This window comes from Acomys russatus, chromosome 10 (assembly GCF_903995435.1).
Source record: "Acomys russatus chromosome 10, mAcoRus1.1, whole genome shotgun sequence".
Lineage (NCBI taxonomy): Eukaryota > Metazoa > Chordata > Mammalia > Rodentia > Muridae > Acomys > Acomys russatus.
In genome coordinates, this window is record NC_067146.1 from 50,603,158 (window position 1) to 50,616,543 (window position 13,386).

The 13,386-nt window shown below is 42.0% G+C and overlaps 1 protein-coding gene across 1 annotated transcript in view; it reads right to left on the reverse strand.

The window, feature by feature from the left end:
• Positions 1 to 13,386, reverse strand: part of Reln (reelin) — a 448,260-nt gene that overhangs the window by 114,793 nt on the left and 320,081 nt on the right. Inside the window, exons 21-24 of the mRNA XM_051152119.1 lie at positions 9,383 to 9,575; positions 8,310 to 8,422; positions 1,907 to 2,044; positions 808 to 994 (exon numbers count right to left, since the gene is read on the reverse strand). Coding sequence (XP_051008076.1) covers positions 808 to 994; positions 1,907 to 2,044; positions 8,310 to 8,422; positions 9,383 to 9,575 — 631 coding nt within the window. The remainder of the gene's footprint in view (positions 1 to 807; positions 995 to 1,906; positions 2,045 to 8,309; positions 8,423 to 9,382; positions 9,576 to 13,386) is intronic.

Genomic DNA, 13,386 nt, shown 5'->3' on the forward strand with positions numbered 1-13,386 from the left:
TCTCCAGCCAAATCCCTCAGGTTTACAGAATGACAAATTCAACACACACAATTTCACAGACTCCTCCACATAGTTAACACTCAATCTACGGAAGAACTGTAATGAAGTGGGCTCTCCAATTGTCCCCACTTTACGGATGAGGAGGCTAAGTAAAAGAGGGGGTAAGTAATGTGCCTAAAGTCACACAGCTGGGATGTGGTGGAACCGGACTGGGTCACGCATGCAGAATTGCTTCCCTAACCTCTGGGCTCTTCCATGCCTATCCCTGCTCACATCTCACCCTGGGCTTGGCATGGTCTACAAAGGGCAGAGTGAGGACAGACTGAGTACCTGCCCCAGCCAACAACACTCGAGACACAAGGCCGCACCGCACAGCGCTGGAGCATAGGAAAGCAATAGGATTTAAACCAAGTGCAAGAACCCTGGGTCTGGGATGTCACTGAGTGGTAGGATGCTTGCCTATGATGTCAGAGCCCTGGACCTGGGATGTCACTGACTGGTAGGATGCTTACCTATGATGTCAGAGCCCTGGATCTGGGATGTCACTGACTGGTAGGATACTTGCCTATGATGTCAGAGCCCGTCAGTTCTGTCTCCAGCATGGCACAGAACTGAACAAGAGCACTGGGAACTCTAAACTGGCTTAACCTATATTTGCAGTAACCAAAACTAGAAACGTCTGGGAAGCGAGTTTCCCAAAGGTCACAAAGGGACAGACACACGACAAGCATGGGGCACGAGAAGTAGTAAGGCCGTGCGGAGCTTAGGATGCCTGAGAACAGATCTCACCCCCAACTCCCGGCATACCTTGCTGAAGTACAGCGAGGATCCAGAGGAAAGAACCCCACAGCCTTGCTCTGGCTTGACGATTTCTCCCCCAATAACTTCTTGCCAGTCGGCTTCCCAACCGTTCGGGTTCTCAAAATCTGACATAATCGTGGAAGGAAGTGCAGCTTCTGGGTGGCACTCTGTTCCTTGGTATCCCTGGTCACACCTAAGGGCAGCGCATGATAACCAAGTCATCCGCAACACCATGGCTCTCCTACTTAGGATATTCCCATGGCATGGTTCCTGGGTCTCGTCCTTACACTGGCTTTTTCTGCAGCATTAATGTGTATATGATACAGTACTATCTCCAGTGTTTTACATTCTTCAAAATGGGTAAAAACTTTAGTTATGGATATTATGTTAAAATTGTGGAATTCAAGATGAAGAAGTAGTGAAGAGTGACACATGGCCTTATGTCTGTGCAAGAGATGGGGGAATTCCCCATTGATTTAAAAATGTCATATACAGTTGGGAGCAGTGGCGCACACCTGTATACAATCCCAGCACCTGGGGAGGCAGAGGCAGGTGTACCCCTCTGAGTTCGAGGCCAGCCTGGTCTACAAATCCAGGAAAGCCAAGGCTACACAGAGAAACCCTGTCTCAACCCCCCACCCCTCAAAAAAAGTAATATATGTAGGTTCACTTATTTAACTAATATGTCACTCTGGTGATGCTTTAAAGTTCTTTATGATCAAATCACATATACTTGGGGCCTTTAACAAGTGTAATCACTTTCTTCCCGTGCACCCAACCTTGAGCTTTGGGTGAAGTAGTGTAGCAGAGAGTGGTGCAATGTGTGACGAACTGAAGATGATGAGGTGGGATGGGAAATAGCAGCAGGGCTTTCAAAATAAACCCAGCAGGCCTTGTGGTGGGGTTAGGGTTAGAGACTGAGAATATGTGGCTTTCTGCTAACGTAGCAGCATCTTTTACAGTAAAATGAGGACAGAAGGGAGGTTTGTTTTCTTTCGGCTATTTTTATGAGTCTTTGCACTGGCTGGGAAGATAACTTCTGGGATGAAGCCACAGACACCAACCCCGAGATGCAGGCATGGGTCACACTCTCAGGAGCACATACCTGCATATGCCATGGTCACATGAGCCATGGCCACCACACATGTTGGGGCATTGCTGCCCAATGTAAATGTCATCCAAAGCCCACTCATCCTGTGCTGTGTAATAGCTCTGACTCCAGCGGAAGCGGGTGGCACTGGACCTAGGAGTGAAGTGGGCACATCAGTTGGACAGTGGTGCTTCCCACTAAGATGGCCAGAGCTCAGCAGCTTTCCGACAACAAACCCTCCAGAGTGTCTATTTAGGTCCCCAGAAATTTCTTCAGCTTAATTTCCACCCAATTATTTTACAGTTTTCAACAGTTCTACCATGAAAGAGAGCTGAAAAAGAACCACATTATGTTTCAATCTTAATTTAGTGGCAGCATTTTGAAGAAAAGGAGAAGGCCAGACTTTCTGTTGTTACCCAAAAAATTTGATTCTAGAAATAAGTACAAAACATTCAAAAGTAAAAGCTTCCTACTGAAAGAAGCAGCCCTTTTACAGACAGAGAATACAAAAATGTTTTACCTAGAGTAATAGAATTTCTCAAAATAATCAAACTGGTCATTATTGGAAGACTTTAATTTGGTTCAGAATACAAAACAAAAACTTTGGGGTACAATTTTGGGGTAGAGGAGACACACCGAAGAGCTCTACATAGAAAGGAGACCATGCGCATGTGTAGATATGCTTATTTCTGAAACAAAACTTGCTTGAATTTTATGGACCAGCTGACCTCAAACAGAGATGAAAAGGTAAAACACAAACACCAGGGGTCTTAGTTCATTGAAGTCAGAAGATATTTTGAGGGTCATATTAAAAAAGGCTTAAAATCAGTGACTACTTGAAAACACTTAAAAAAAATTACAGAGAAAAATTTCACCTGTAGGAATTTTCAGAGATCTGTGACGAGTTCTTTTTTGTCAAAGTGCTAAAGCAACAGCAGCAGCAGCAGCAGCAGCAGCAAAGTTTGCAGCATTCTTGTGTGTGCTCAGCTCTGTTGGTTACAGCATCGCCTAGCTCACTCTGCAGACACACTTGATCTGTCTCTGAATGATCCATAGTAATGTGTACCAATTACACATATTTAGCACACCACGAGTGCACAGAAGAATGTTAAAATTCAGACTAAGCTTTTGCTCGTTTACTTTTTCATTGATCTGTTGCTAATTGTTTTGTGTTTTTATTTGTAGCAGGATAAGTCCAGGGTTCACTGAGCATCTCCAGTAGACAGGCTAATTTGCATATTAGTACATGTCCTGGGACCTAAGACAGAGGCATCTCTGTGGTAGCAGGCTTATGCTTGTCATTTTACAGTCATCATGATTTTCATAGTAGTATTACAACCGGCTTTTAGAAAAGCCTACAACAAAGTAGGCTTATGTGGTGGTTTGAATAGGAATGGCCCCATAGGCTCATTATTTGAATACTTGGTCATCAGGGAGTGGCACTACTTGAGAGGGATTAGGAGGTGTGGCCTTGCTGGAGGAAGTGTGTCCCTGGGGTGCACTTTGAGGTTTCAAAAGTCCATACCTGGGCCAGAGCCTCTTGCTTCCTGCTGCTTAAGGATCAGGACATAGGACTCTCAGCTACCTGTCCAGCGTCATTTCTGACTGCGTGCTGCCACGCCTCCCACCATGATGATAATGGACTAAATCTCTGAAACTGTAAGCCAGGCCCAACTAGATGCTTCCCTTGGTAAGAGCTGCTGTCTTGGGCATGGCGTTCCTTCACAGCCATAGAACCCTGACTAGGGCAAGAATAGCGCCCTGTAAAATTGAACAAACAAGACTCCTGGAGAACTGTCATCATGAGAAAGAGAGGGCGCTCTAGTCTTTCAAAAACTGACTATGATTCGAGTCGTGTCCAGAGTCCCAGCTGGCCAGTCCATGGTCTTCCAGATATAAGGACAGCGCTTGTCTCCATAGCGTGTATAGGAGCAGAGTAAGCCAGGTGCTCAGAAGCCAGTGGGCTAAAAATGAGCCAAGCAGGTCAGAAGAGGTGTCTGTTTCTAACTCCCAAAGGTAACACCAAAAGTCAGGGGTTGAGATTCCTGGGTGTCCAGCTTTGCAGTTTAGAAACTGAGTGATCTTCAGTGAGAAAGCCAAGCTGGCAAAGGCTTTTAATTCCTCACTTCGCAAATAAAGGGCTTACACAAGGTGATTTTTAGGATCCTGAAGTGTCTGATTCCTCTAGTGGTAGTTTATTTTTCTCACAGTTAGATGCCTTTGTACGACTGATGGAAAGTATTACATCGAGTGTTTTCTACTGTCAGCACTAGAATGGGGTGGAGGGATTGAGAACCCCTCAATTTATATTCTTTTTAATTATTTCATTGCTTTTTGTTTTTGGTGTGTGTGTGTGTGTGTGTGTGTGGTGTGTGTGTGTGTGTGTGTGGTGTGTGTGTGGTGTGTGTGTGTGTGTGTGTGTGTGTGTGTGTGTGTGTGTGTGTGTGTGTGGTGTGTTTTGTTTTTCAAGACAGGGTGTCTCTGTGTAGCCATATCAGTCTTGGAACTGTCTTTGTAGACCAAACTGGCCTTGAACTCACAGAGATCCGCCTGCCTCTGCGTTCTGTGTGGTAGCATCAAAGGCGCACCCCACCATTTGGGTGGCTCAATTTATATTGTTATAGCCACATGTGTTAGAATTCTGCTTCAGTCTGCCTACCTGTGATGCCACTGCCTACCTGCAATGGGGGCATGGCCCTGTCCAGGGCTATGTAAAAGGACAGACCTTCCTTGGGGCTCTCTCTCTACTCTCCTCCTCTATGTCTCTGTCTCTATCTGGGGTATCCCTTTCCCCTTTCCTTCTCCCCTATGCTCATTTAATAAGTCTCGTATAATCTATTCTAATACCTGACATATGCTGTCTTATTATCTTATCATTTTATACTAGTCATAAAAACATGTGCGTCCTAAGTTCCTTTCCTAAGGAAGTGAACCTTATGCTCGTGAACTTGTGACGAGGTTATGTCCTTACCATGAAAAGTTTAAGGTTATTTCACTTAAGTATACTCCACATATTGATTCCAAGTAAGAGAAAGGCCAGGGAAAAGAGGTTGAATATTGTATTCATTTTTAGTGACAGAAAAGATCGTGCAAGCCATCTCCAGCTGGCCCATGAGGGCAGACAAGGTGTGATCACACTGATTCACAGGTTCACCACTGTGCAATGCTGTTCTTAACACAGATAATTCATCTGCCTATCCATCCATCTATCTATCCATCCATCCATCCATCCTCTTTGAAAAGGTCATGAAATGACATTGGCTTGCATTTAAAATCCAAACGTCAAACTATGGATTTCTAAAAGCAACAAAAATTGAGCCTTAATACAATCCTTCTTTCATTAACTTCAAGGCCAAAGCATGCTGGCGCCCACTCACAGCTCCATGTTATGGAACCTGAAGAGTCAAGGTAAGTGAAGGCTGACTAAATTGTATTTTCCACCTTTAGAGTTTCTGTAATTACATTTGCCCAATTATTCTGAAACTCATTCAGTCATTTAGGTGTTGATTTGTTTATGAAGTCAGCAACTGACAGCTGTTTGGGTCTCATTAAGCCCTGTTCTTATGTAAATGCCCTTCATAAAAATGAAATTAATTTTCATTGGGTAACACATGCTCAGTTCCAGTATAGTGTAATTTCTCTGAGCAGGTGTATCTAGTAGCTATTTCCACTTGACTGTTATCTGATCAAGCACATTTTCAAAGTTAACATATCTGGGATAATGCAACGACCATGCTTGCTTTAATATACTCAGTTTACATTTGCATCCATGTTTAAATCAAAACAGAACAATTATTTGGTCAAAGAAATAATACTGCTTCAAACCAAACTGTCTCTTTCCCCAGTAGAATGCTATTTACAAAAAGTTAAAACAAACATAATAAAAATTACCAAGGATGCTGAGGAGACTAAATACATTTAATCTTTATAGAGGAGACTTTAAGCATTATAGACTCAGAAACAAAGCAATAACCAGCGTAAAATGTTTTTTATGTAGCAGTAATATCTAGATTAACTATGAGTCAGTGGGAATACTAAAATAAATTCTATATTGGACTGTTTATTTTTTAATATAATATTTTCATCACCACCAAAGAAGACTGAAGGAAAATTGGAAAAGCAAAATTATATTGTAGAGTACATGTGCTGAGTATATGGTAACAAGAACACATTTTTATTTGAAAATAATCTACTTAAATTTTTTACTTGGCATACAAAATAATGTTTCTCCAATGGCATTTTCATATACATGTATTATTATGTCTTGCTCATATTTGCCCTCCATTTCCTTCACCCTTCCTCTTTCTTTACCCTGCTTGGTGCCTTCCTACTCCAAATAGGTTCTATTCTGTTTTGATGTCATATGCATATATGTTTTACAGAGAACTATCTCTTTAATTCACTGATGCACTTTGAATCAAAATTCTATTTAATTTTCTAACATTCCACGAAGGCTTCTACTTTAGGACAGGCACCCTCACAAATGTACAGAGTCTAAGGATCACTACATTTCTCTTCAATGTTCAATTAACACTGTGGAGATTAACCTTTTCTGACTATAAATAACACTCAACTCAGTGATGCTACATTTTTGACTAAGAAATGAATCCCTCACATAATCTGAATGCAAAACAACATACTATTTTTTTTTCTGATAGGAAAATACTTTCTAGATACTACCTAAAGTACAATAAATAAGAATGATGCTTCAGGGCTAGAGAGTTGCCTCAGTGGTTAAGAGCACCGATTGCTCTTCCAAAGGACCTGGGTTTGATTCCCAGCACCCACTGTCAATAACTCCAGATGCAGGGGACCTAATGATATCTTCTGGACTTTGAGAGTACCAGGCATACAGGCGGCACAAAGACATACATACATAGACATGAAAAAAAAAAAAGAATTATGGTTTAGAATGTTTCTAGTGATGAAAAGACATCTCTACAACACACTATCGATATTATTTTAAGATTGTCATTTTGAGACTAAACCGCACACGTCAGTGAGTAAAATCACTTTTGGTGTTTTTCTTAATAATGAGAGAAATAAATTTAATTATGCAGCAACGAAGACCGAAAGCTCTCAGGAGTTTGCACTCAGAGTGATTAGCGTTTCAATTGTTAAAGGTGTTGTTTTACAGATGCTTTCATTGAAATACATGCTTGGAATGTCATTGAAATTAAATAAAAATCTTGATTACATTCCCAGCAGTAGACACAAAAGAGCAGAATATTAAAGAAAGCAAGAACTTATTATACAAGGCATCAATAGAGTATCTTGGAAATGGCTCACAGTGGGACATAAAAAAAAAAAAAACCCGTGGAAATCAAATTTAAAGCATTTTATTCCAACTGACATAATGACGCATGCCAAAAACAATCAAGGAGCCATTCTGACACAGCGCAGTCATTCAGCCTTCAACAGGAGTTGTAAAGTAATACTGGACTGTCCATTTGCCTCTGTGAGGTGCCTAACTTTTATATACAAAACAATCAGAGAAGATTTGCTTAGTCATTTTTCTCTTAATAAAAGAGGCATCGAAGGCATATGCCACAGAAAAATACAATGCTTGTCTTGTTTATGCTTTTGCTTCTACACATATTCCAGAATCCTAGAATTCCAGGGCTGTGAGGAATCTTTAAGACAAATTAATTAAAACAGTCCATACATTGATAGGACTCTGCCTTGCAGAGGTGACAACAGGGAGGAATGCGTGGCTGGTTGATCACTGGCAGAGCTAGCTATAGCTCTGAGAATTCAGACCCTATTTCCGGCCCAAGACTTTTTCTTTAGAAGAGCTTATGCTGAAAAAGGCTCTACACAGCACTGAATGAAAAAAAGAAGGCACTGATGTTGCAGTGTTTTCACTGAACAGGCTAAGCTGAAAAAAAAAAATGTAATGTCTGAAAAAAAAAACCCAAACTATTGTGCTTTTTTTTCCTTCCCTCTTCAACTGTTCTTTGCTCCTTGTGTATGTTGCCTCTTCTTCCTGAGGGATGTTTTCTACTGTTACTAAGATAAAATGTGCCTAGAAAAAGAATGTGTGGTAAGCCTTTGATATAAAAAGTTGGGCTTTGCAATGAGCGAAAATAAATTTGCAATCCAAACTACTTGGTTTCTAGATTCCTTGCATCATTTTGTTTTGAATGTCAAACGTCAGGAAGTAGGTTCATTGAACTTCTCCACAAAAGCAAGATTGTGGGGGCAAGAAGAGGCCAGAAGCAGCTGACACTGGAAAAAACACACTTTCATATTCCTCATTGGCCCCCTATTCTGAAAACCCGAGTACAGAGGAAAGCCTAGGATTCTGGGTAGCAGGAACACACTCTTAGATGTCTGCTGACATCATCTCCACACCCAAGCCATGCCAACAGAGAGGAAGAGTGGGAGGGGCTGCCACATTTAAGGCATCTTTTCTCACCAGGTTTTCTGAGGAAGGAGGACAGTGACTCTTCTCCACTGTGTGAACTCACTGGCATGGTAAATGCTGGCGGAGGTGAATTCCTGGCAACTTGGCATACTGGGGAGGCATTCCTGAAAGAGAGGCAGAAGGCAAACTCAGCTTCCGTTTGCCCACTGGAGACGCTTCATCTCCCACTGCAAGAGAAAAAGACCTCAGAGAAAGCCATAACCGTAGTCATCGCTTCTGGTTCTAGGGACCAAAATTCATGACTTTTCTTTCTGTGAAGCTAAAAACATTTGAGAAGTAATTACAACTAAGATGTTATCATAGAATTAAACATCTTTCAGTTCTCATCACAAATAGAAATGGATGAGGATTAATTTTGATCTATTAAGATGAGCATTTATAAAATTTATCTTATGTGTTTTAATAGTTTTGCATACATTCCACTGTCAGAATACTGGTGTGTGTGTGTGTGTGTGTGTGTGTGTGTGTGTGTGTGTGTGTGTGTGTGTGTGTGTGTGTGACAAAAATAATTTTATTCCAAATATTAGATTATACTTCTTTTTTTTTCCTAAGGTCAAGAGACACCACATTCCTTATGTAGTCTACCCAGGGTTGGGGAAAGAATAGATGGAAACGCGTCATAGGGGAAAAAGAGATGTGTTTTCAGAGGAAGAGGACTAGAGAAATAATATCAAAAACTGCCCAAGAGGATCCAGTCTTGGGTTATGCTTATTTTTTATTTTAAAAATTTCCAATTGTTCTTTGGTTCCTGATACTAGCCTAGAATGTTTTCTTTGTAACGTTTCTAACTTGATGTCAATTCAAGGTTGTATAATATTGTTTCTTTTCAACTAAAGGAAAATGGTATGAATTATGAACTTTAAAAAAACATAGCGAACACGTTCAGTACTGATGCAATTTGATGGGCTGGGGTGGTTTGGAAGTGGGGCTCCCCTTTTCTTTGGAATAGGGGAGAGGGAGGGAGGGTGGGACTGGGAAGTGAGGTGGCATGGGGGCTATGACCAGGAGCAAGGTGAATAAATAAAAAATAATAATTATTTAAAGAAGGGAAACCTCATACGTACTTCCTGTACAAGATGCCATGTAAGACCGTGGTTGGTCGAGTACTGCAGCTTCACCTGGTTGTCCATGTGAGGGGTGTATTTCTGGCCACATCCCATCACCAGGCTGAACTGAATCACATAGGATGCTCCAATCTGCATCGACTGTGTTTCCACATAGCGCATGCTCGAGGCAAGCTTAGAGTCTCCCGTGAAACTGAAAGAAACAAAGCGGAAGCTGGACACTTCTACAGGGCCGTGGCTCAGGGAAAGACTGAGTTGTCATGCTACACGCCCACATGGTTTCATTTTACTCATTGAAACTCTGCCAAATTGTGGCATAGATTTCAGTAAGTCTAACAAGTTCAACTTAAAGCAAAGAAGGCAGTTCGTCAGATGTACTTGAAACTGAGAACTCATATGTTACTCTCTTCTATCTTGGCTGCTGGAATCCATCTCAATGAAACAATTCTAAACTCAAAGACAATTCTATAAAAACATGGTGGGTATTGATTACTTAATACTCCTTGTTGGCAGCAATCTTAGAGCCTAACAAGGGGGAAATGGGGAAGCTGAAGTTAGCTGGGAATCGGCACCTGGCAGAATATCATCTATAGTTCAAATATTGATGAAGCTGATACAAATACTTTAAGATGTATATTATGATTAAGTTTTAATACTATTCACAAAATAGTACATAAAGGCAATTGACTAGAATATTCGTGGTGGTGGGAAAAAAGGACAGTTTAGTGTTTTATTTTTTTGTTTTGCTTATTTTCAAAATAGTTTTAATGCTTAGGAATCCAATATTGAAAATGTTGTCAGCCAGGCGGTGGTGGCTCATGCCTGTAATCCCAGCACTTGGGAGGAAGAGGCAGGGGAATCTCTGTGAGTTCTGGGCTAGCCTGGTCTACAAAGTGAGTCCAGAATGCCAGGGCTACATAGAGAAACCCTGCCAAGAGAGAGAGAGAGAGAGAGAGAGAGAGAGAGAGAGAGAGAGAGGGAGAGAGAGAGAGAGAAAGAGACTATTGTTACACATTTTTAATCTTTGTGCCCAAAGGCAACCAAGTTCATGTTTTGGCTGTCCGGTCAGCACTCTGTGGCTACAGAGGCAAGATGTTTGAAGGCGGACAAAAGCATTATCATTTTTAGGAAAAAAATAACAGAAGGGATTTGTAATCAATCCAGGATTAAACTATGGGCACCTTTGCATGTCACCGACATGGGTCACTGTAAATCACCCCAGTGTCAACTGCTCTCAGATAATCCACCAGCCCTTGTGTCTTCCGTTCTGAAGCAGGCCCAGTACCATTCATCAATCTCTAGTAACGACAAGCATAGTTGACATGTCCAAAGGAACCAGCGTAAAGCTCTGTGGAATATTGGATTCATTTAATATACTTCATTAACTATCTTCTGTGGAATCCAAGAAACACGGGGTAACTACTGTGGTTTGATCCTACCAGAGATTAAGATGTTATTGAGATCACTGAGGGTAAAGTGCTCGCTACATAGCAAAGGCCCTGAGTATGATCTCCAGCATCCACATACAGAGCAAAGTGTGGTGGAGACGGGCAGGTCTCAGGTCCACTGGTTAGGCACTGTAGCCACTGTAGCCTAACCAGCAAGCCTAGGTCTCAGGGACACTTAGTCTCAGAAGTCAAAGTGGATGGCCCCCAAGGACTGACATCCGAGGTGACCTCTGTCTTCCATATACACATGCATGTATGAGAATGCATCCACTTCCTCAAATGACATTATTTAATAAATGGACTATTGCCATCTATACTTTCACAATGGACTTAGAATCAAGGTTATAAGATACAAGCTTTCTCCAACCACAAATAATAATTACTGTCTAACAGTTTTTAGACTAAGACATTCCACTTGAACGATGAATGTGGAAAGAAAACAGAAAGGCCTCAATTTCTAGTTTAGTAGAATGTTCAGTAAAGGTCACAGTTACCACTGCTGGCCTTCCAAATGTAGCTAAGAAACAGAAAATGCCACAACTTGCTCAGCATTAAGAACGGTGCGTATCATTTACAGAGTCTCAGCCAAGTGAAAAGACTGGGCTATGTACAATGCTCACACCATCTTCCTTAGAGTCAAGCTTACAGCAATGCTGCGCAGTGAGGGCAATTATTTCTTTTTAATGAATGAGGAAACAGGGCAAATGGCAAACAGTAGTAAATGGTAAAGTCTCAATGAGAGATCACTGATGGACTCCGAAGCCCATTGCAATTTGAAACAGATTTTCTTACAGCCATCTTCTAAGCCATGAGAGCTTTCCATTATTATGCAGCGATACTGTGATGTGACAAGTATAAAACCAGGACGTTTTTACACATCACAATAGACACATGCAATCCTGAAAGTGCAAAATGTTCGACCTAAGGTTTTGGCAATACTGGCACAATGAAAGACACATAGAGAAAAAGCAGTAACGAGCCATATAGACGCAAGCATATCTGTGTCATTACAGTGGTCTTTTAAAAAATATTTTATTAATTTACTCATATTACATCTCAATTGTTATCCCATCCCTTGGATCCTCCCATTCCTCCCTCCCTCCCGCCTCCCCCCTACTCCCCTCCCTTATATCTGTGAGCTACCAAGAAGAGACTTGATACCACACGAGCATATACAGTGGCCTTTCAAGTAGGCATCAAGATTTTACAACTTTAACTTTTTTGTGTGTGAGAATTAAGTGCTGTTTTTAGCTGTAAGGGTTGTTTTGTATTATCATTTAGGATGGAGGTTATTAGGCAGGCAATGAGGCTTCAACTAACTTATTTTGTGTTAAAAAGATAACCTATGTCTCCTGGCCACCTTGGGAGGAAACCTCATGTGTACCACCATACAGGAACCTAAGGGTCTACAGATGCCACCCATGGAAACCTCACGCCTGCCATGTACAGTCCCACATTCCCTGATCCCAGCGTTGCTGAAAACAGTCAAGATTATTCTGTGAGTGTTCGGTGTCCCCATGCTAGGCAGAAACAGAAGGAAATGCCGTGACTTACAAACACTGCCTGCACCCGCCCCACACACTTTCTCCAGGTAGCCATGAACTCGGCTAAGAGTAGAACCATTCAAACTCAAGAGAGGTTGCCAAGTTACTAAGACACCAAGAAAGGAGCAAGTTACAAAGTATACAACTAAGCACTGACAACAGAGCCTTTGCTAAGGCTTGCATGCCCTGGCTGTTGAACATGTGTCTTGAGTCATTTGCAGCAGATTTTTTCCAGCACATGGATGTATCTGTCAGCCAGTCTCCTCTCTCTCTCCACCTGTTAGCCACAGCCACACTGTGTGCACCACTGAGTCCACCAATTAGGTGTAAGTGGAAGAGCACCTTTCAGTGATGGTCACACTGTGTGCACCACTCTGTCCTCCCAGTTAGATGCAGGGTCGACTTGTTTATTTGGCATTCAGGCTTTTTTTTTTTTTTAATTGAAAATATTTTTTTTCCCTCATACAATATAGTCTGATCACAGTTTCTCCTCCCTCAACTCCTCCCAGACACGGATGGAACTGGCTGCCATATCCCTTTGCCTGTTGATCCCAAGGACTTCCTCTCTCGCCTGGCAGCTCTCATCTGGGGGAACCCATTCAGTCATCCTGTGGATGGAGTCTTTGCGCTGAGACTGGGATGCACGTGGAGGTAGAGAGTGCCTGATTCTGGTGGCTTTGTTAGCTGCTCCTCAGCCTGGACTGTCCATCCAAGACAGCTTGTTATAAGTGACAAATCAGCTTCTACTTTTGTTTATGCTACAGCCAGTCTAGGTTTTGTTGTTCTAACCTAGGACTGGGCACCTTTCTAACCGACACACCTGCCATGCTTCTCAGTGCTGGACGATATCTTAATCTGATGCCTTAACCGGAAGCAAAATAACAGGAGGAAAGAACGGAGACCCACACTTCACACACCAGCCCATTCACAGCACAGATTCATTTGATTGTTTCTTACTGAGGCAAGATTAGCTGAAAGCCAGTGGCCCTGGGTCTGCCATTCCTTCCCCAGT